This window comes from Eriocheir sinensis, chromosome 45 (genome assembly GCF_024679095.1).
Source record: "Eriocheir sinensis breed Jianghai 21 chromosome 45, ASM2467909v1, whole genome shotgun sequence".
Classification (NCBI taxonomy): Eukaryota; Metazoa; Arthropoda; class Malacostraca; order Decapoda; family Varunidae; genus Eriocheir; species Eriocheir sinensis.
Window position 1 is genome coordinate 4204988 of NC_066553.1, and position 23776 is coordinate 4228763.

Here is a 23776-nt window from a genome sequence, read left to right on the forward strand (position 1 = left end):
TATCCACGCCGCCGCCACCCCCGTCGCCACCGCCACCACTCTCCTACTCACTGCTGCCTGGCTCCATGAACGTCAGCAGGTGAAAAAGAAAACTATCCTAACAAGGGAGATTGCATTCTGAGTCGCCATGCTATCTCTCGGACACAATTCTTAAAAGAGTTGCTCCCCCGTTGAGTCGAGATAGCCAACCTACTGTTTAGGGTCGCTGCTTCTTCACAAATGGATAAGTTAATACCAGACGGACCAGGCGGAAGGTACACAGCTTTCGGTACTATCAGAGGACTTGCAAACGAGTCGTGAGGTAAACGTAGAGTTAAAAGCACACCACTCGGTATAGAAGTGCGTAGTGTCGGCGCTCATCTGTGCCTTCCGCCCTTGAGCCTTTGGTGGGTAAGAACTCACTACCTCGGGACTCATGCATGACTACTCGTGAGGGTAATGACGGAAATTAACCGGGTAGGAACAAAAGTATACATAAAAACGGTGTAGGAAAAAGTAATGATACTATTAGCGCACATTGTCAAAAAATAAATCTAGTGCCCATTCCAGTTGTCATATTCTTCATCATATACATATTTCACCATGACGTGTATCGGTCTTTATTCACTGTGATGAGACTGGTGGCAGCATCAGTGAAGCAATGGTGCACCGGCCCTTAGTTAGACAGACAAATACTTTCCACATGGGCAAAATTGAGTGAATGAACGTGTAAAGAGTACGAAAAAGGTCAACGGAGGTCGCTCGCTTCATGGAAAACTTTAAGCAGAACGCCTTCATTCTTAAAGGTAGAAAAATGGAAATTCTGATCCGTCCATACACTGTCCTTTCCATAGCGAGAGAGAGAGAGAGAGAGAGAGAGAGAGAGAGAGAGAGAGAGAGAGAGAGAGAGAGAGAGAGAGAGAGAGAGAGAGAGAGAGAGAGAGAGAGAGAGAGAGAGAGAGAGAGAGAGAGAGAGAGAGAGCGAGCGCGCGCGGGGAAAGGGGGGGAGAGACGAGACGGTACTGTGAATTCTTGCCAGAAGGTACAGGAGCAGCAGCCGCCTATCTCGGCATCCGTCTGTCCTCGAACGTAAACAGAGAAAGACAAATAGTAATTCCCTTTGTGGCAAGTCCCTCAAATAGAAAACAACGTCTCCGGGCAAGGCGGCGGCGGCGAGGCGGAACACGAAAGGGGGGTGGGGGGGGGTGGGGGTTGTGTGCTTCCCCGAACTCAAGAGCTTCCGCGTTGATGCGTGCGTCGTCTTGTACTCGTGTTTCCCTTCTCGGAGTGTTGATCTGTTTGTATTCTGTTTTCTGGAAGACGCGGCTGCACTGTCTGAAGCCATGTTGATGTGGGTGTCTTTGTTTTGTTCTTTGTGTGAGTCTGTCGTGTGTTGCTGTCGTGTGTTGTGCTCGAGGCTGCAGTGTGAGGCGGAACAATATGATGTGTTCCACGTACTCATGATAAGGGAGGGGCTTCGTGGTGCGGTGGTTAGCACACTCGACTCACAACCGAGAGAGCCCGGGTTCGATTCCCGGGCGGAGTGGAAAAATTTGGCCGGATTTTCCGATACCCTACGCCCCTGTTCACCCAGCAGTGAATGGGTACCAGGTGTTAATCGGGGGTTGTGTCCCGTCTCCTGGGATCTGTTCCCTTCTATAATTCCTTCCCCTTCTGTCTCTCTCCGGCATATGACCACAGATGTTGCGCCGACTAAACGAAACTTTCCAAACTTTTCATGATAAGGGAACTAAGATTAGTCTCCGCACAACAAACAAAGGATGTATTACCACAGGAAAAAAACGTCATACATCGTTATTTTTACATTTCTATTATTACCTTACAGTTTTGTTATGAAAAAAAACTGTTCACTAGTTCCTTGACGTGTGATAAGTAATATATAGTAAAAGCATTTGTTATATTATGACAAAAATATGTTTGTAAATATAAGTATGGCCTTGGCTTTTATAAATCTCTGAATATAATATGTAAATACAGGCTTGGTTTTCTTTCTATCGTTTTTGTAGAAGTTTAAATAATATAACGATGCATATTAATATATTGTTACATACGACAACAATATTGCTGTTCTCTGTTAATGTATTTAAAATATTCATAATGCATTGTACATATCATATATATACATTACTCATAAATTTTCTTTGCTATTCTTTTTCTTTTTTAAGCGTCTCCTTGAGTAAAGTATTGTTAATGCCTACGCCAGTTTTTCGCAATGTAAGTTAATTAGTATTTTGCCGCATTTCAATCTAGCCACACACTCTTCTCACACGGTCCACGAAGAATCTAGCGGGTTTAATTTAGCCACCAACAGCGATGAGTTTTTTTCCTATTAAATAATCAGTTCGACCCTGAGAACGACTTTCAAGGAGCGTGGATGGGGATCACTATGTCATTCTGCAGGCGAATAACTCATCACTTTAACAGCAGAAAGTTTGTGATTCGGGCACGGCCACCGACGGAGCTGAGTTTCCATGCCAATGATAATTTGGGACAATCTTAAGAATGCTTTGTTAGGAATATAGACGAGCAAAATTATTTTTTTCAATTACATCACATACTTCTCCTATACATTTCATACCAAAGTGTAGCGGTTTTGCAATCATCGAATTTTTCTTGCCTGTGAAAAATCGTCACAATAATGAAATTCCTTTTCCAAAAGTATGTTCAAGTATATTTTTGCTATATTCCAGTCTGATTATACTTTTCTATTGGTCCAGGCAGATCTATAGCGTTTTTTGCACAGCCACCGAAAGTGTTGAGTTTTCCGAGCTTTTCCTGCCCATGAAAGAATTACGTCGCTGTTCCGGGAATGTGGCCTCGGCTTCCTTAGACCCGCCCCGCCACGCAGCCATCAGCGCGGCGCCCACACAACACACGCCGGAATATTTACCCGGGGTCACATTGACTCAGCTGAGGGGAAAAGGAGTAAAAGTGGCGCCGCCTCGAGAATTCATCTTGGTAATGGTTCTCTGAAAGGTATGGGCGACCAAAAATGGCGGCCTACAGGAGCCTCCACTATACCCGACGCGTTATATAAAACATAAAAATAAAAATGGTGTTAAAAATATATTCACTTGTTGTTTTCCTCCATTTACAAGCCTTGTTTTGTTATTTTTTCATCATTTTTATTGTGACTTTTGTATGGGCTTTGTTTTCGTATTGAACGGCTCCTGCAATACGCACCTTCCTTTGTCCCGCTGGTCACGTCTTTTGGCATTGTTTTTTTAATCCCTGTTAGCACTCGTGAATGTGTAAGCCAGGGATGCCGCGATCGTCAGCACCAGCAGCAACAACAACAGCAGCAAGTATAACCATAAGAATAAAAATAAAAATATAACAGTAATAACAAGAATAACAGCAACAACAACTATTATGTTTCGCCTAACGTTAACAGACCATAGTTCATCTGAAGCTTGTAAAGACGCTAAGGATATGAATAACATTAAAAACAAGAATAACAGCAACAACAACAGGTGCACAAACAAACTACATTATATCAAGACATGCCCCTGTGTGTGTGTGTGTGTGTGTGTGTGTGTGTGTGTGTGTGTGTGTGTGTGTGTGTGTCTCTCTCTCTCTCTCTCTCTCTCTCTCTCTCTCTCTCTCTCTCTCTCTCTCTCTCTCTCTCTCTCTCTCTCTCTCTCTCTCTCTCTCTCTCTCTCTCCGGTTTAATTATAACATTGTGGCCTACTTATAAAGCATTAGTAGCAATATCCAGGGCTGTAATGTCCCATTTAATACACACACACACACACACACACACACACACACACACACACACACACACACACACACACAGTTGGTTTCTGATGTAAACGAATCCCAAATGACTCGCTAACGTATTGCCGGCGCGAAGTAATTTTCTGCAGTCCGCCCCAAAGAGTGCGGGAGGCTGGCCGTGCGCCCATCCATCTGCAGTTCAGCCAGACCGGTGCGCGGCTGCCGAGGCCCGCGATGCCCTGGGACGGGGTTGATTGGCTTGTACCTAGGAATGTAATGGGCTCCGGCAGGAAGGTTTGCCACGTGTTTGCCGGTGAAAGGAAATATTGTTCTAAAATGGAAATAGGCGGAGTCCCGATGAGGATGATATTGATGGATATAGTAGTAGTAGTAGTAGTAGTAGTAGTAGTAGTAGTAGTAGTAGTAGTAGTAGTAGTAGTAGTAATGGTAGTAATGGTAGTCACAATTGGGAAACTCGTTCTCAGCCCATTATTTTCAGTGTGATAAACTCGAATCGTCATGGCGATAACAATGGAAATAAATCATCCTTGAGTAAAACTATTGAAATAAGCTAAAAAAAAAAATCAGCCGTGTTAAATTAAATAAAAGGAAACAGGAAGACAAAGAAAATACTCTAGATAAGTTAAAAAAAAATCAAATTAGGATGTTGATCAGAAGAGCATAGAAAAGATTAAATGAAGATAAACCATAAAAAATATTGACATTAAAGTAAACCATAATTAAAAGGAAAAAAATACACCAATTGGATAAAGAAAATTGGATAAAGAAAATACTCTAGATAAGTTTTAAAAAATTCAGATTCGGGATGTCAATCAGAAAAGCATAGAAAAGATTAAATTAAGATAAACCATAAAAAAAATATTGACATTAAAGTAAACCAAAATTAAAAGGAAAAAAATACACCAATTGGATTATGCGAAATTAACTTATGTATTATGATTATTTAGTCCAGTGCCTAAATCTTTGCACTAAAAGCAGCTATTTCTCTTTTCCTCGCCAGGAGAACCGTTGAACCAATACATGTGTTATTTTCAAGGGGAAAGACATAGCCCCGAAAATATGATGCCTAGTAAGCGATATCGATGAACGAGATCAATCAGGCATTACGGAAACAGAGACAGTGGCAAAACATATACTCGATAGATAAACCGAGACACATGCAACTAAACAGACATAGAAAATCACTACCAGACATTCAAAACCACCTCTGACGGAGTGGCAAAAAATATACTCGATAAATAAACTGAGACCTCTCTTTTCGGACACTCCTTTGACCTCTATTCAGGAGCAGTAAGTAGCGGGCTTTTTTTTTCTTTACGCCCCTGAACTATCTCCTTAGCTGTAAAAAAAAAACTAAACAGACATAGAAAATCGCTACCAGACACTCAAAACCACCTCTGACGGAGTGGTAAACAATATACTCGATAGATAAACTGAGACACAAGCAACTTAACAGACAGAAAATCACTACCAGACATTCAAAACCACCTCTGATGAGTGGCAAAAAGTATACTCGATAGATAAACTGAGACACAAGCAACTAAACAGACACAGAAAATCACTCCCAGACATTCAAAACCACCTCTGACGGAGACCCCAACGACAAGCGAAAAAAAAAAAACTTTCGCCCTTGTCAAGTAGGGGAAGAAAATCATAAATTCAAGGTAAATGCGAGGCTGAACAACGACAAAGACGTGAGGAAAATGTTGAACGTCCTGAAGGAAAAGACAGGCGGCGAGACAGGCGCGGGAAGGGTGCAGGTTAGGGGAGTAAGAAGGCCTTAATGCATCGCTGATCCCGGATGATGGAAAAGGATTTGACGTTTCTTGTGGGAGCTGAACTTTTTCAAGGGTGGTAAACTTCCGGGCGACTCCAGCGTATTCGGCCAGCTGATAAGAGGTGAAAGACGAAGAGGGAATAGGAGAGAATGGACGAGAAAACAGAGAAACAGTACAAGAGGGAACGGAGACATAAACGGTAGGAGGAAACGAAGAGGAGTTGTGTAATATTATAACTACGAAAATAACAACAGCCGCTGATAAGAGGCGAAAGACGAAGAGGGAATAGGAGAGAATGGACGAGAAAACAGGGAAACAGTACAAGAGGGAACGGAGACATAAACGGTAAGAGGAAACGAAGAGGAGTCGTGTAATATTATAACCACGAAAATTAGAACAGCCGCTGATAAGAGGCGAAAGACGAAGAGGGAATAGGAGAGAATGGACGAGAAAACAGGATAAACAACACAATAGGAAAACAGAAGCGATAACGGGAAACGAAGAGAAATCATTATGTCATATCCTACTCTTGAAACATTGGTAAAACATGAAAATTACCTCAGCATTGACGTTTTCCTTACTCCACTGTGTTTCGTAAGAGATGACTTCTATGTATTTGAGGGAAAATCAGTACAGTTGCCTTCCCTATAACGTTAATGCCTCCAGAGATTTATAAGCCATTTTCTCACTTCTGTTCTTTTGCTTTGGGTACAAGAAACGTAGACTAAACTAATCACACACATGTAGAAGGGTGAATAAGAGGAAAATGATGGAGAAGGGAGATGAGGGGAGAAGAAGGAAGGAAAAGATTAAATAAGTGAGGAAGGGACACACACACACACACACACACACACACACACACACACACACACACACACACACACACACACACACACACACACACACACACACACACACACACACACACACACACACACACACACACACACACACACACACACACACACACACACACACACACACACACACACACACACACACACACACACACACACACACACACACACACACACACACACACACACACACACACACACACACACACACACACACACACACACACACACACACACACACACACACACACACACACACACACACACACACACACACACACACACACACACATACACACACACACATGGAAAGATAACAAAACAAAACACACACATACACACACAACATACAAATCGGAGTTCTGAACGGCGCGCATTCACACAAATTCCATTCCCATTGCGTCAAACGGTGTAACAATCAAACAAAATTGGCAGACCCGTTGCGGAATGGAGCTTTTGTGTCGCTAATTTTTCACCCAGTTAAAAGTTTACAGTCGCTTTGAGAAATGTTAATCCTCTACATCATTTTTCACAGTAGAGATAGATTAGGCAGAGCTACTAAGGAAAAGCATCTCCCTCTAATGGATTCCTGATTAACCCAAACAACTCGACGAAGAATTAAGCATCACGAAAGAAAAGATAAGAAGAAGAATGAGGAAAGGAAGGAAAATAAGGGAAAGAAGAATGAGATGGGGAGGGGGGGGGTGGATATGTGAGCGCTGAGGATGAGAAAGGAACAGATGAAAAAGGAGGAGGAGTAAGAGAGAAAGTGAGTCCCACACAACGAGACGGAGAGTTAAACATCACCAAACAATCTCTTGAGTTCGCCTCCTGAGAGCTCCCCTCCGCCAAGGCTGCGCGGGCCGACTTGAGCGGGGAGACTTGAGCACTTTCCGCGGCGTCTTACTGTCAGCGAGCTTATGGCCACGCCAGGTTGGTGAGGCCGCTCCACTGGGTTCTACTTACCCCAGAAAAAGAGCGGGGATTTTACTCCTCAATTGTAGAGAAGAATGCCAGACGAGCTAGGGTGAAGAAGCCGTTCTGTTGAGTCCCAGCTTAAGTGTCAGTCAAGGGCATGGGATTATCTGTCAGTCGAGAGAGTGAGGATGGAAGCAGGGAAGAGAAAGGAAGAGGAAAGGAGAAGATAAGGAGGGGAATGAGGAATGAATGAGAATGGACGAAAGAATGAAACACAGAATAGGTGAGTGGGAAAGCAGATAAAGGGGGGAAATGTAGAAGGGAGATTAAGAGGAAAATGACGGAGAAGGGAGATGAGGGGAGAAGAAGGAAGGGAGAGAAAATTAGAGGCGAGCGGGGAGAAAGAGAAAGGAACCAGATGAGAGAGGAAATGAGGAAGGGAGAAGATAAAGGGGAGAATTAAGGAGAAGGGTGATGAGGGGAGGAAGAGGAAAGACAAAGATGAGGAAGAGAATAAGGGAGGGAAAGAAAATACGGGGAAAAATAATAAGCTGGAATACCGCTCTTGTGGCAATCTTCTTCAATGACATACATTCTCTCATAATTACATATCTTGTTTTATGAGACAACGCTCCCTAACTCTACGGTTCCGCTACGCTAGACAACGTATTCATATCCCTATGCTATGCTGCCAGTCTGTTTATTCATGCTTGATAAGTGAAATAAGACTGCTTAGGACACCTCTCCTCCCGAAATTGACTATCTTTCGGCCACTCCTCTAACTTTTATATGAGCAGTGAGTAGCGGGCTTTTTTTCACATTTGCTGCGTTTTTTTATGCCCTTGAACTGACTCCTCTGCTGTAAAAAAAAGGCCTATTTGTCTTTACCTTTTCCACCGATAAAGCATCTGTCCGCCAGTGTTTTCAAGCCTGTCATGACAAACACAAAGAAGGGAAGTACCGAGAGGTCACTCAAAACATACGCGGCGGCACCTAAGAGTTATTTTCTAAGCATCTGCCTTCAAACCATATGGGGCAGCACCTAAGAGTTATTTACTAAGCATCTGCCTTCAAACCATATGGGGCAGCACCTAAGAGTTATTTACTAAGCATCTGCCTTCAAATCATACGGGGCAGCACCTAAGAGTTATTTACTAAGCATCTGCCTTCAAACCATACGGGGCGGTACCTAAGAGTTATTTACTAAGCATCTGCCTTCAAACCATACGTGGCAGCACCTAAGAGTTATTTACTAAGCATCTGCCTTCTCGGTTTGCCTGCCCTCATTCGAAGTTTTGAATTACATTAAATACGACACGATATTGCTTCACTTATTCACATGCATTCATTACATTTTTTAGAACCAGCCTCTGCCTATCTTTTCAAACACGAGTCTGTCTGACCTCTACTGTTGCCGTGAGTGATTTCATTTTCATTCGATATGCGTTCTTCTTTAACCCCTTGCCTGCTGATTTCCTACAAGAAGACATCACCAAGTTACAGGAGTAGAGCAAAAATTGGCTGCTACAATTCAATGAAGAAAAATGTGAAGTTCGGCACCTTGGGAGAGGATATCCAGCATACCAATAACACATGGGAAACACTCCACTATCCACCACAGAGGCAGAGGAAGACCTGGGACTAATATGTTACCAGGCTACCAGTGAAGAACAAATCTGTGCCAATCGCAGCGGACGGGTTAACAGATCGTCGGTTCCCTCGATCATTTAATATTCTTTCCGAGTTTCCTAAGACTTTTGGAAGACAATTTAGTCGTAATTCAACCTGATTGATCTTTAGTTTCATATTCTTTTATTCCCTGTGTGTATACAGTGTGGAGAAAGTGTTCTGCAAAGGTACTGTAATAGGAAATAATTATTTGATTTCACAGTCCCTGATCGCGCGCTCGGCCCCTCGTCCTGGGCCGACTTGCGCCGACTCCCTCAAAATGCTCAGACTCACGCACGCTCTAAACGTTGCGCTAAAGGGCTTCTTATCTTTTATTTCCTAGTAGAGTAAAAGTTAAAATGGAGGAGCTGCGATGAAAAAGGTCGACTGACGCCCTCACGGCCTGCTAATGGCCCCGCTGATGGCTGGCGCGGAGAAACTTGCCGCGGGGACTACGTTATTATTGTTTCTTCGTCGAAATTCCCGACAGCTACGTTTTTTCCTGGCTTCAAGGACGCCATATCTCCTGAATATCAATGCCGACCACCGCCACTACACACACCCGCGCCGGTCCCTCCACCACCACCACCGCTGCCGCCATAACGGCCTGGCCCACCAACACCACAACCACCATCACCACCACCATCACCAACACCAACACCATCACCACAACACCAGCAGCATCCGATCACAACAGAGCACCACAAACATCTACTGAAATGACATATTGCTTGTGTGTGTGTGTGTGTGTGTGTGTGGCTAGTGCCCTCATTTTCTTTCATCACTGCGATACAGCTGTTACGCATTATCGTGTTGTTGTGTTGCCCGGCTCTTTGTTCCTCTTGGGTTCTTTGCTATGAGCCGCAGGTGTATAATTCATCTCGCCCCTGCAGCCTCTCCGCGCCCCGCTGCACTGGACGCCCTGCACGGGTCCGAGGTTGGTATTGTCAGATGCTCCCAACCCTCACACCAACTACTCAAAAAAGCCAAAAGGGTTAATTAATCGAGTTAATGAGTGTTTTTTTTCACGGTACAGAAGAAAAGGCTCCAGACTCAACTCTCGTTGTCGCCGAACATTAAGAGCGCGGGGTGAAGGTCACGGCGATGGGTGCGTCGGGCATCATGTTGAGCCTCATCACCTGACCCACGGTCTTCGCAGGCTGGGCCAGCTCCATTTTGTACGCCTTCACCAGCTGTGTTAGGAAAGGAATTCGGTTCATGTGACATACTGGTGTGGTAGGTACATTTCCTGCTGCTCAGTCTGCCACAGCTCAATAGTCAATCCATTTATTATTTTTACACACATGGCAAAGAATTTTCTCAACAGCAAGCCGTGGAGTGAAGTTACTTGGCATTTTGAGAGAACTGCCCTTCACACATTGTAGGATGTTCATTAAGTATTCAAAACTCTTACTTCTAGTTTAAGTTTTGATATTACATGCCGATCACGATGAAGTACAAAGCTGGGAAAGACCCGCCAGTGGATACCTTATATTGGTTTATGATGATGACAATGATGGCAAGGATGATAGCTTCCTGTTGCGTAATATTCCCTGCCCGTTGCAGCGTTGTTTAAGTGTCCGCAGTCAATCTTATAATCAGTCAGTTAAACAAGGGAGTGAAGGAACAAGGAAGACTTTTTGTAGTGAACTAATAATGGACTGCATTTGCTATTTTAAGTCTCAAAACAAGCATTACCGGAGCCATCAAGCAGCTTAATTACATTTTCATTCATCATGAGTGAGCTCTTTGACGTTAGGAATGAATCAGAGCGAGGATTATATAACCCGCACACTTTTAAATCATTTCAGATTATTGCACATCCGTTTATTTTATTCCCCGCCACGTACCTGTATAAGAGCGAGGTAGATCTCCTGCTCAGCAAGACGCCTCCCGGGACACATCCGAGCTCCGTGACCGAACGCCAGGACAGTGTAGGGGTCAATCTTCGCTCCTCCGGCGCCCCGTGGTTTTAGGTGGGCAGGGGAAGGCGAGGCTGATGCGGGGTCTGAGGCGGCGGTGCGGTTGGTAGGAAGCCAGCGCTCAGGCAGAAACTTGTGGGACTCCGGGAAGACTCGAGGGTCGTGGCAGGACACAACAGGAGGCGACATGACGAACGTCTGGCGGGGAGGCAGTCGATGTTATTGGTGACAGAAGGTGCAAGTAGTTATTGAAAGATGCAAGATTACTTCGGGGGATGTAACATAATCTATACATCCCAATGTAAAAAGTCACGTATTTCCCCGAGAGTACCAACTGAGGTCAATATAAAGCATATTTCTTCATAATTTATCATTAAAATCTTATTGCTCAAAATCCATTACTCTCCTCTCGCACCGTTTACCTGTGCTCCCAAAACTCACCTTGGCGGGCACGAAGTAGCCTGAAAACACCGTGTCCTCCTCGATGATCCTGCTGCGTGCCGAGGCCGAGGGGCGAAGGCGAAGGGTCTCCTGCAGCACGGCGCGGAGGTACGACAGGCCCTGAGAACAGTTGAGAGTTGAAGGTGCTGCCCAGACCTCGCTGTTTGAAGACCAAGGCCCCTCTGGCACTCGAGCACTAAGCACCTGTCAAATGTCTCTGAAGTGTTTTTAGATTTAGATTCTTATTGCTTCCTTGGCTTTTTGTTTTCATGCCTATTGCTCCCTTAAATTTGCTAGATGTATAACCCTCACCCCCTCTCACGACCCGAACGCACTAGTCTTACTGCTGTCATTACCAGTGCTGTCTATCCTGCTCATGAAAGAGTGGACCTGATCAGTCGCTCCACGTTTGCTGGTATGCCCCGAGACAGTCTTCGTATCTGTTTTCGCATTTTCCTACGACTGACTCTTTCAAGGCCTTTCACTCATTCGGTCTCCTAAAGAACAATTTCTCCTTTTCTTCATATATCATCAACAATTACTGAGCCTTTTGTGACAGATCTTCGTCTATCCCCTTTTGTACTAAACAGATCTAAAAGTAAAGAGGCTTGCACCTGAAGAGTGTGTGTGGCGGGCTGGACGTCCTGCACCTCCTTCAGCAGCTGGTCCTGCGCGGCGGGGTGGCCGGCCAGGTAGTACACGCTGAACCCCAGTGTGGTGGCCGTCTGCAGGAAAAGGGAGTCTTAACACGAGAAAACAGTTATAACGGTTTCCCATCCCCATATGAATTACATCTAATAGCAATATGTTCGTTTAGATTTTGCATGAAATTCAAAAACATTTCATCTTCGTTATCAACATGAAAATATACAAACTATATCCATTGGCTGTGTTAGTTTATCACAGCTTCAACCTGTCACCTGTACGAGGAACTACGTATTACTTTAACACACACACACACACACACACACACACACACACACACACACACACACACGACTCTCCAGACATTCATTCGAAGAAAAAAATTACCGTTCTACACATTTCTTCCCCGCCCCGAGATTCTGCGCATAGTTTCTCTTCAAGGTCAGCCGGGTGTGAAATCAGAGACATCCGGAAGAATTTAATTCGATGGCTTTGCCAGATATTGCGTCCGTATGAGTTCGTCCTGTTATGCAGGATACCATTTGCGACAGAAAAGGAAAAGGATAAAATGCAATGAAAATATAACACGGAAAAGTTTAATTCTCTTATGACCTATGAGATACTGGAATGGAACAAAAGGTGCAGAGGGGTTGTGTTATCCCATCACCAAGGTATACAAGAACGGCTACCACAGGCCAGTTCACATAAAATGATGATAAAGGCGACCCTTCTAACCATGACATGATATTTGTAAAACTGACCGAGAAAAAAATATTCGACTAAGATGAGGTGATGATTTGGAAAAGTTTAATCTCATTTCAGGCAATCAATTTGGTCATATGTGAAATCGAGCATCGCAATTCTTGTTTGTTTTCATGACCTGCAGACAAGGAGCAAGAAAGGGGAGGCTGGGCAGACTCCTTGAAACTTGACCATAGAAACACCTTTGATATTACTTCTCACATTTATATTTTTCTGTTGTTATAGCGGTATTTAAGTTAATTAATGGGAGGTAATGGCTTGTGTATTGTTATTAGATAAATTCATGGACCGCGATATTAGGTGGGTTAGATACACGGGAGGAGGGGGTCAGGGAGCTGGCTCGTACTCGGCTACCCGCCCTTTTGCATTCCTGCGCGTTCTTATGTTATGTGTTATATGTAAATGGAAAATTTTGTAGGAGTCACTGGTCACTTGCTGTGTTGGATGAAAGACTTCCTGAATAATCGAAAGGTGAGAATTATAACCAGAGACCCATTTCGGGGGCGTGAGGTGCTGGGTGGGGTGCTGCAAGGCTCGGTACTGGCACTCGTTATGCTTGTTGTGTTCATGGACGTCTTACCAGAAGGATTTAACAGATATACGATTATGTTTACCAGTGACGCGGTAGTGTTTAATTAACGAACATCAAGATCAACCGGTTTCGCTCACCATTGGAGGAAATTATAGGGAGTTTGTATCCGTAGAGTTAAAAGTGAAAAACTGAATTTGGTCCCGATACGTGTCATATTAGAGGAATTAATGAAGAAGCACAAAAACCTGTAGGAGTGCATGGCATGGGAGGAGAAACTTGAATGAGGAGGACTTAAGTAGAAGCAAGTCCGTAACCTGTCAACGTATACAGAGAGAAAGATGAATAAGTAAAAGAAAAAAAGGAGAGAAGGAGATAAAGAAAGGAACTGACGAGGAGGAGGAGGAGGAGGAGGAAATATGGATGCTAGAGAGATACAGAAAGAAAAAGAAAAGGAAGAAAGTTATTAAATTATATACAGACAAAGAAATGAATAATAACTATATCAAATAAATACAAAAATACAGTAAAACAAGGACAAGTTGGCTACCCACTGCATCCACGCCACCCTGGAACACCTCGGCCAGCAGGAGGGAGAGGTCCTGGACGGAGAGGTCGGGGCTGGTCATGAGGGCCGCCAGGAAGGGGTGCCGCTCCGGGAAGCCCTCAGGGTCACGACGCAGCTCCTCCCGCCGCCGAGACATCTCATCTTGCACCACCCTGACGGACAGTGACAGCAGGATGTTAGTGCGTCCGCGTGTGCGTTAGAGAGATAGACATACAGATTCCGACGGACAAATAGATATGACAGACAGACAGATATACAGACCGATAGACAGACGGAGATATAGAGAAAGAGAGACTCCTTATCAATCAACTTTTTTTTTCTTGTTTAAAGTTAACAATTAATAAAACGCATTCCTTGAAAACGAACGCTGTATCCATTCACAAGAAAATTGGTAGTTGTTTAAATGAATCTGTAATTAGATCGAAGATGATGCTTTATTAAAATCCAAAGACGAGACTCTGAGGAGGGAGGTTTGAGCCTCCTACCCACAAACTCATCAAAACATGGAATTGACAGGATATTTAAAGTAAACCCTGGACTCACCTAAAGATGGTGTCCTGGGCGTTGGCCAGACGACGGTACCGCTTGGTGGGGAAGAGTTTATAAAGCGGAGGAGTGAAAACGGATTCCCCCAGCACGGTCAGGGCCTCGGAGTTGGCCGAGATGACGCTGCGAGCTCGCCGGTTCTCCTCGCGTTGGTCGAAGACGTTGGTGAGGCATCTTAGGCGTGTGCCCAGCGACACCACGCCCACGGCTGTCGAGACGAGGGAGGCAATACAATAATGAAAATAATAATAATAATGACATAATTAATAATAACAATAATAATAATGTTTTTGAACGCTGCGGCAAACGACAAGCGACAGCAGATAATTTCGTCTGGGTTCCTTCAACACTTTATTAGGAGTCGTGATCCATGTATAGCGATATTCTCCTAATGATCAGTGATGCTTCCCTTCACTGCGGCTACAACTTCAATAGATTCATTAAAACCACCACATGACAGGCCTGCAGATAATAACTTTAGGCGTGGGAGGACCATTTCACAACCAACGTGCGAAAGTGGAAGTGATGTGTTCCCTTCTCCTTTCAGACGCGTGAAGGAAGGCTGCGGGGTGATGGCCGACGCCTCTCATTACAGCGACGCCTAGTAAGTAACTGTTTATTATTATTTCTCACATTTATATTTTCTGTTGTTATAGCGGTATTTAAGTTAACCTGGTAGCAGTGACTGGCCAAATTTGTGTCTTTACCGTGAACCAGCGACGGGTCAAATTTTTGCCATGACATAAACCCCCCAAAATAGGTGACGCATTAACTGGTCACAAATTCGTTGATATATATTATGAAATGGTTTGCGTGAGTGATGATTTTTTTTCTCATTAATTCGCTTAGAGGGTCCTTTAAGAAACATGATCCCCGCAGCTACCGGGTTAATTAATGGGAGGTAATGGCTTGTGTATTGTTATTATTACTATTACTGTTATTATTAGTTACATCAGTATTATATCAAACACACTGCATTAGCTTGAACCGAAGAATACAGATTAAGTGAGGTCCAAAGATTGTAACCCAAACACCCCAAAGACAGAAATAAGAATAAAAAACATTATAATCAAAGTATGTTTACGCTCAGCAGAATTTGTTGGACTACTGCCTTAGGTTATTACTGTATAAATAGCCATTATCCAGGCAGCGTTATTAAACTGCTTGATCTCCGAATGTTGATTAATTTGAACCCCATTTATAGTCGCAGAGTGATGATAACGGAGATGGTTATTTTTTCATGAATATTTAATAATGTCCGGTGAGCTGCATTACTCAAAACAATATCTTATCTGCGAGCGAGCGTGTATGTGCGTGTGTATCTTTATAAATTCTGACGTGTTCCCTTACCAGCATCTTGAGACTTCGGTTGTGGGAGATGGATTAACAGTCGCAAACTCATTTTTTTCTTATTTAATATTGAAGGTAACAAAGGCTACTTGGAAGAGTGTGTGTGTGTGTGTGGTGTGTGTGTGTGTGTGTGTGTGTGTGTGTGTGTGTGTGTGTGTGTGTGTGTGTGTGTGTGTGTGTGTGTGTGTGTGTGTGTGTGTGTGTTGAAATTCACCGTACTTGAAAAAAACGTAATTAAATAAAAAGGTAAAAGTTAACACGACCAGGAAGGTGCAGGGCTTGACACATAGTTCAGTAAAAATAATGAGTCCGGAAGTCTGCGGCTATCAAAAGAGGAAACGAAGAAAGATTAAAATACTCAATAGGAAGAAGAGCAAAGTTAAATGTGATCTGATTTCACATTAATAAAACAGGTTGTTACAGTGATGAAACACCCACGCCTCACCTTCTAACGTGTAGTGGAATAAGAGCGGAAGGAGATCAGGCACGGTGTACTTCAGTGGTTCTCCCTTAATGGTCTTGTCGCTGCTCTGGCTGGAGGCCGCAATGACGCGAACCAGGTCGTCAGCCACCTCGGTCTGCGCGGCGCGGTAGGCAGTAACCACCTCTAGCCGCAGCAGGGGGTGGATGGCGCTGCGCAGCCGACGCCACTCCGGTCCGTTCCTGAAGGTGCGGATACAGTCAAGGGAAGGTGTTTGTCGATAGGTTAAACTGTTTTGTTCGTCGGTACCTTCGATTAAGGCAAAAAAGTTAGATCTGAATTTTAAGAACCGTGGATTAGAACAAAGAGCGAAGTGACAAAAACGACAAGGCTTTCGCAGGAGTTGTGGGCATTTCCAGTAGTAGTTTTACGACCCTGGTGGTAGTTTGACCCTTCTTCTGTACCATGAACCTGAAGAAACACTCATTAGAACACGACTGACCCCTTCTTTGACCTTTAGAAATTGGTGATGTGAGAAGCGAGTGTCTTCCCTGAGCCTAAAAAACACTCATTAGAACCTGACTGACATCTCGCTTTGACCTTTAGAAATAGCTGATGTGGAAAGGGAAAGTGTCATGTAATACCAGCCTTAAGATCGCACTTATTATATGGCTGTTACGTGAATATGCTTCTGAAGGGTTACTTTGTCATCTGCTAGTTTATATCTCTTGTGCGGTTCCATTCTTACTCAAACATCCTGACCTCCAGTAGCATAAAAGAATTTCTCGAAGATCCGGGAAGGTTATTCTACGCCTTGAACAACACTTATGCTCAACTTCTGCTGCGCTTATCACTCGGTTTTCAATTATTTTCATTAGGTTAGAAATTATACCTTTCCGGAATTTTTATCTTGCCCAGTCAGATACTCTAGTGAGTCGACACCGTCATCACAAGTCCTGCTTCCCCTCCAAAATGGTGTATCTATGGAAGCCTTTTTTGCCCTTTTCATCAACATAAAAGGTGTCATATTTCAAGGGAATTATTTTTTTTCCTTTACAGTTAGCATAAAGGTCTTGAATCTGTCCGTTAAATAAAAGATGAGTATAAGATCTCGCTTTTAGATAACTTTTCAGAGCACGATATCTGATGAAAAGGTTGGAAGTTTATCTGCGGGTGTTGTGAGTACACTTACCCTGGGACGAGGCCGGGGGAGGTGAACCACTGGGGCCGTTTTGATCGGTAATGGGTGAGGATGTCCAGCACGGGCCGCTGCGGGTAGCGTCCCTCCGCCTGGAAATACGACAGCAAAGTATACGTGTATCGATCAACTAAGTTTAGTATACTCCCCACCAATACCACCTATACATAGCACCACATATACATATACATACACCCTTACACAGACACACAAAAAAAATACTGTCACCATTTTTGCGTTATATGCATCACTGGAGAGGTAAATCGTAGCGAGCGAGAACCGTTTCGCCATTCTCTATCCTTCTAACCTGGAATATCTTCTTAGTGTCCTCCGGCCGGTACACCACCACCATGTCCTTCTTGCCGGAGTAGCGAGCCACCTTCACCACGGGGCCGTATTTCTCGTGGAGCCGCTGCGCCGTCTCCCAGAACCTCTCCAGCGGGTAGCCTCCTGTCGTGAAGCAAGATGTGATCAAACAAATTGGTCACCTTAATATATCGCATCAGTCTGATACCGTTCGACTGACCTTGACCATACTTAGTGCAACACGAGGCGAAATTCACACTTCTGTGATTACTTGCCATGATCATGCCTCCGCGGTGCAGTGGTTAGCGTACCTGACTATGAATCTGCGGGCCTGGGTTCGAATCCCAGTCCTCTAGCTCATCCTAGTGAACTGTAGAAGCCACAATAATTTTGGTCGCCCCTTTCGAATAACAAGTCATGATATGTTTCGGTTTTTTTAACAGGAGCTGTGCGGGCACGTGGCGCGCCTCTCGGACGTCGTTCCTGCTCCCTGGGTTGCTTCTTTTCGAGGCAGCACCGAGTGGAGAAGACTAAGGGGGCGCCCACGTAACTCATGGATGGAGCAAGTCAGCCGATCCTGACGAGAAGGACTTGGGATGGATATGGCAGCTGCATGGGAGCTTGCTCGGGATGACCGCCAGGAATATGGACAGCGAGTGAGTGAAGCGATGCGCCCCTGGACGTATGCTCTCCATTAGTTAGTTTGTTATATCCGTCAAACAAATGGTGAATAATATTCATCTCTTCTGTGGCTGATGTATTGATTGGCGCTATATTTCTTGTTTACAATAAATTATCTAAGCGTGCTCAGGTTGCCACAGGCAACGAACACCCCTCATGCAGGAAAACCCTTTGCTCCCCGCGCAGCGACCCGCCAGCAAAAAACATCTAAACCCGCAGTTTCGGTTGTACTGTGTCGAGGCTGACCCTCAAAAACATGCCTTTATGAATTATACGACCTTCAAGATATTTGTTATATTATTGGAGATGCTATTCATTATCTATCGCCAGTAAAAAAGGGTTAGAGAACTAACTTTTCCAAATATCAAGAACATGCGTGCCCGTAGGTAATGGTTACTGTATAAATGATCTTTGTTTTAGGGAAAGAGAATCTTTAAGGGTAACCCAACTCACCCAGAGCAGTGAAGAGGAACATGTTGCCCACGAGCGGGAGTGGCTTGGGTCCTGGTATGGCGGAAAACGGCTTTATTTCTTGACTCGGAGAACTTTCTTCGGCCCCTGGACGCCCATGGCCTTGACCACTCACGTGTGCACACATTTTGGAACCATCCGGGGCGACCCCTGCGTTAGCGTGCACGTCCCTCTTCTTATAGTCTGAGGACTTGGGAATAAAAACAGCGAGCGGAGTCCATTTCTTTTTTCTGCTATCCTTGGAGTAAGATCGGTGCCCCATACTTTCGGCGTTTACTCGGGAGCTTCTGAACACCTTGTCGTTCACCACAAAGTGGTTGAGTACTCTGGCAGCCCGCTGCATGTTGGCATGCTTACACTACGAGCGATAGTCTGGCGTGGGGCTTAGAAACGCCTTGTATAATTCAGACTAGAATTTTAAGTCGTATGTGTTGCTTTTAACGAGGTGCTCAGTATTGATGTAATGGACAGACCACTGTTAGAACGTGACTCGTCATTCTGAAACATTCAAAGGTGATAAAATTATTCTAAATACACACAGAAATTATTAGTCTGTATAACACATCCTAAATTTACAATCACTTCAGGTATACTTTGTACGATTTGACGTCATTGTGAACATTGATGGTTTAGTTGGCAGGCATTTTAATTTTCCCTAGCGCCTTCATAATGCAGTGGTTAGTATGCCTAGCTACGAATTCGCGGGCCGGGGTTTGAATCCCGATCTGGGCAGTTGGCGCGCAGTCAACCCAGCTCTCCATCCTCCCATTCGGACTTGTCGATAAATGAATACCTTGGGAAACCAAGGGAAGATAAACTGTGATAACGTGGATGTTGCACTTGCATGCCCTATGTCCCGGGATAATGGGTCCTCAGTCCAGCGTTGCCAAATTATCGTACTCAGCGCACTGCATTTTCTTAGTTTCTGAAAAAACGAAAACCATCAATATTTAACAGTTTTAACGATAACTTTAGATTTCTATCGTTATTTGTGTGGTTACGAAAGTCTCGGAGCCTAAAAATGATAAATGCAGTGTTCAGAGTACGACAGTTTGGCACCACTGGTTCTCACCCACCACAGACTCAAGGGCCGATGGGGTGCACCAAGCCCACGCGCTGCTGTAGCAAAGGTCCCCAACTTTATCTTTGCCTTGCTGGTTTTCCCTCAGTTTTCTCTACATTTAATCAACCCACTCGATGCTACCCCTCGTTCCCTCCCAATCTGTATTCACCAGCGTACTCAGAAAAGGAAGCAGGAAGGGAGGGGGAGTTTTTCCGCCGAATTAACACACCTGTCACTCCGAAATAGATAACAGTTAAACAGGTCAAGAGTACGCCTGGAAGACAAGGGAGTAGGACAGGGATGTTTTATGTCAGTCCTTCTCTCCCCAATCCTAAGCTTATTTGAAGAAAGTCAAAACAGGTATTAGAATCATGCACTAGTGAGGCAGACATTCCGGCACCGCGTACGCTCAGGATAGGCCAGTATTATCTGTGGTTAGGAGTGTGCCTTTGCAACAGCTCCTCTTAATGATTTATTTTGGCCATTTACTTTCGTTAAAACAATGCACTCACTGGTCTTATATGATTATGCATCCTTTGCCACAGTTAGTTTATGATACTCGGCCTCTTTGGATAAGTTTTCCTTCATTTCAGTTTATTTTGGTGCGGGGGATTGGAACAGGCGTCTTGGTGCTGGATCCTTCCCGGGGTGGCGGGCCTAAGTGTCACACCGATCGCAGGCTTAACACATTCACAGAACTCCTGCCACACAAACAGGCCGCACCCTGCCTCAGCCCTCCCCGACACGGCCTACCACACCTCACCACGGGCACCAACTGACTGGGTGGTGGTGGTGAAAGAGGTGTTTGTCGTGCCCCCCAGCTGTCTTTGCCTTTGTGTTCTGTGTTTTCTCAGAAAATTTTATTTGTACCAGTTCCGTTTTCTTTCCTCGGTAACATCGCGTATTGAACTTATTAGCTGTATCAATATTTGAGAAAATTATACTTTTATTTCAGTAAATACCGTTTCTCCATGATATTTTATACAATATTTGTGTATATAAATAAATAAATAAACAAATATATATATATATATATATATATATATATATATATATATATATATATATATATATATATATATATATTGTGTGTGTGTGTAAAGTTGTTCAACTACTCACCTCCTCGCCTCAGTATCTAGGCCGCCTGCCCGGTACTCCTCCCCCAGCCGCCTCCTCTCCGCCGCTGCTGGACGTCACAAGTATACAATCTCTGGAGGCATCGCGCCGCCCAGGGCTGTCTTGTACCGGAGAGCAAGCCCACAGCCGGGAACAAAGGGCTCAGGGCTATGGGGTGGTGAACGTTAGCGAGCCACAATGCCATTCTCACTGGGCATTATGAATAAGAGCGCTCCTGCATACTGCTATGGAGCACGCGAAGGAACTGTATGTCGCATCTTTAATAACAAACTACTCGTATGCTTACTAGTTAAGTACTAAAGTTTCCAAATCTTATGCCTTTGAAAAGTCCCTGTGTGATGTCTTTTATTCTCCTTTCCTTTCCATAATGAATACGCTGACAACACAATGTGCCGGGCGACGCATAAAATATAGCAGCTGGTAACCTCACTAGGCTGGAGGTCGAGGGAAGGACGTGTGTGCGTCTTGCTTGGAAAGTGTCATGAGCCGCAGGAAACAACAGCTCGGTGATGGTTTTAACGGTGTAGCGAAGAGTAGCGGGAACATAGTACACCGCACTCCTCTACACGCTAATTAGATACAACCGTTTATTTACTATGTGCTGAACTGCTGATAAGAGTTTGTTCAACATAGCACGCAACACATCGAGGCACAGTTGGAAAGTATGGACTCCTAAATACGTTTTCAGAAGGGAGGAAAAAAACTGCCTAATCACAATCCCTTGAACATCCAAATAAGTATATAACGTTCCCATACTTACTCCCATAGCCCTCCCTTGTTGTGCTTTCCTTCCTACCATTGTATCTTTTTAATTTCATGGTGCTACCTACACATGTATTAATAGTTGTATAATCACACTCTGTCCTGCCTGGGGGTTGGGATGGCATGTTCCTCCCTTCTCCCTTGTTGTTTACCTGCAACAATAAACTATCAATCAATCAGTTTCATCAGTCGTCTGCCAGCCCTACAGACAGCACCAGAGTCAAGGCCGTTATTTCTCTACCTTACTGACTCGCTAATGTACTACGCAGGCAATGTTATTTTCTTACTACGGTGGGCCCTGAGTGAGGACCTCAGCGAAACCATGTACTGGACGCTATCCATAATATAAAGCACTATGATCCAGGCTTTATATGTTAATGATAGTATTCATCGTTGAAGCTGTAGAGGAAGTATGTATCTGCGTAGATGATTGCAATTGCCGTATCCATTCCTAATGTATCATCTTGCCTACCCACACACACAATATGCTTTCCTGTCTCTTAACCCGGTAGCAGGGACGGGCCAAATTTGTGCCATGATTTAACCCCCAAAAAATAGATGATACATAAACTGATCACAAATGCGTTGATATATATTATGAAATGGTTTGTGTGAGAGGTGATTTTTTTCTCATTTTTCTCGCTTAGAGGGACCATTAAGAAATATGATCCCCGCTGCTACCGGGTTAATGAAATAGCATATCGCAAGGGAAACGGCCCTCCTCTCTCTAATTGATTGATCGCTTTTCTCTCTTGATTGGTACATACACTTGCCCTTCGATAAACATACTCATTACTAAGGTCTACTTTGGGACAGTTCTTTTACTGGTTGATTAGACCCCAAGGTACGTGAGTTTGTTCTTATAAGTATATGTATTGTACCTCAGCAATGTGACAGTGGAATTTACATGAGACACCTGCGATTTTACAAGTTTTTCTTTGTGCATATATAATCAATGGTCATTCACGAGAGATACATGGAGAGGCAGAGAGATAAAAGTGTGTGGCTGCATGTGAACTTTAGGAATCGTGTTGACTATTGTGAATAACTATATACAGGTTAAATTTAAAGGCTTCCGCAAAGGTAGATTTTTATTGAGAATGGTTTTATCAACGTGCTTATAACTTGTTTTCTACCTTATGAATTACTCTTCTATTGATATACATGCCTTCCTTTAACCCTCAAACCCCTTGTAAGACTGGAGGTGTAAATACGGCAAATATTCACAGTTTCAACAGTCACAGCATGGTCTAATCACGGTTGCCAGATTATCGTACTCAGGTCCTCGTATTTATCGGTTTCTGAGCCATAGCTATTGCCAAAAAACACCAATATTTAACCATTTTAACGATAACTATGTATGAAGGCAGTTATTGGGGTCGAGGGGGCAGTTTTTGGGTCGTAAATCTCAAACATGGAGGCTGAGTACGACAATCTGGCAACGTTGTAGTGGAGCAGACCGCGCGGCCGCACAAGTCTTCTCTTAAAATCATCATCATCATCATCATCCGTTGCTAGCCTGTTGTTGAGAATCCATTACGAAATCCATTTTGTTCGCCTGGCTGGGTTGAGTCAGGTTACTTCAGTGATTTTGTCTGTGTTAATTTCACTGGGTAATCATCATACACAAAATAACTGCAACACCAGAAGTCATCCATGTCGCCTTTGCTTTGAATTATTGGTCGCATTTTCCAGGCTTTAGGGACTAGAGCCAACCGTCATGTGTAAGGTTGTTGTTGTTTTTAAATATGAAATCAACTGAATCTATAATTTTGTTTGCACATAGTTGGGCCGTCTCGCTTTGTCCCTACTCGATGCATACCTGTACCTTTGTTTTTCTTTACTTCATATATAACAGCCGCTGAAATTGTAGCCCATCGCCGCCAAGGAGAGTGCTTATTGCCGCTAAAATAGAAACATTAGCGAGAATAATAAGAGTTTTGCAGAGGTGAGCCACGGGGATCATGGAGCTATACTCACCCACCGACACCCACGCGGGTTTCCATATTGCG

General features: G+C 44.0%; 2 protein-coding genes across 3 annotated transcripts in view; one reads left to right on the plus strand and one right to left on the minus strand.

Moving 5' to 3' along the window:
• LOC126980889 (uncharacterized) overlaps window positions 1-23776 on the plus strand; it is a 120693-nt gene that overhangs the window by 9325 nt on the left and 87592 nt on the right. Inside the window, exon 2 of the mRNA XM_050831263.1 lies at window positions 14923-14979. The gene's annotated coding sequence lies outside the window, so the exon portion shown is untranslated. The remainder of the gene's footprint in view (window positions 1-14922; window positions 14980-23776) is intronic.
• LOC126980890 (probable cytochrome P450 49a1) lies at window positions 4845-21384 on the minus strand. 2 transcript variants are annotated; one of them, XM_050831264.1, is made up of 12 exons: window positions 20378-20801; window positions 18785-19300; window positions 17652-17794; window positions 17339-17436; window positions 16171-16388; window positions 14373-14583; window positions 13816-13981; window positions 11940-12050; window positions 11326-11445; window positions 10813-11082; window positions 10019-10155; window positions 4845-9899 (listed from the first exon to the last, which is right to left on the minus strand). In XM_050831264.1, exons 2-11 carry the CDS (start codon window positions 19143-19145, stop codon window positions 10039-10041), a joined length of 1815 nt encoding a protein of 604 aa, XP_050687221.1. In that variant the 5' UTR covers window positions 19146-19300; window positions 20378-20801; the 3' UTR covers window positions 4845-9899; window positions 10019-10038. The 2 variants fall into 2 exon arrangements, with proteins under 2 accessions (XP_050687221.1, XP_050687222.1); XM_050831265.1 differs by lacking the exons at window positions 4845-9899; window positions 10019-10155; window positions 20378-20801 and adding an exon at window positions 20985-21384 and having other exon boundaries at window positions 10866-11082; window positions 13812-13981.

What these genes read in the sequence shown, in the direction of transcription:
- LOC126980890 (XM_050831264.1), bottom strand. Translation starts at nt 19,145, where the DNA reads ATGCAGCGGGCTGCCAGAGTACTCAACCACTTTGTGGTGAACGACAAG. An exon ending in ATTCCACTACACGTTAGAAG is followed by an intron (nt 14,584 to 16,170) that starts GTGAGGCGTGGG and finishes TCGTCTCGACAG; the next exon opens with CCGTGGGCGTGGTGTCGCTG. An exon ending in TCTACCTCGCTCTTATACAG is followed by an intron (nt 10,156 to 10,812) that starts GTACGTGGCGGG and finishes TTCCTAACACAG; the next exon opens with CTGGTGAAGGCGTACAAAAT.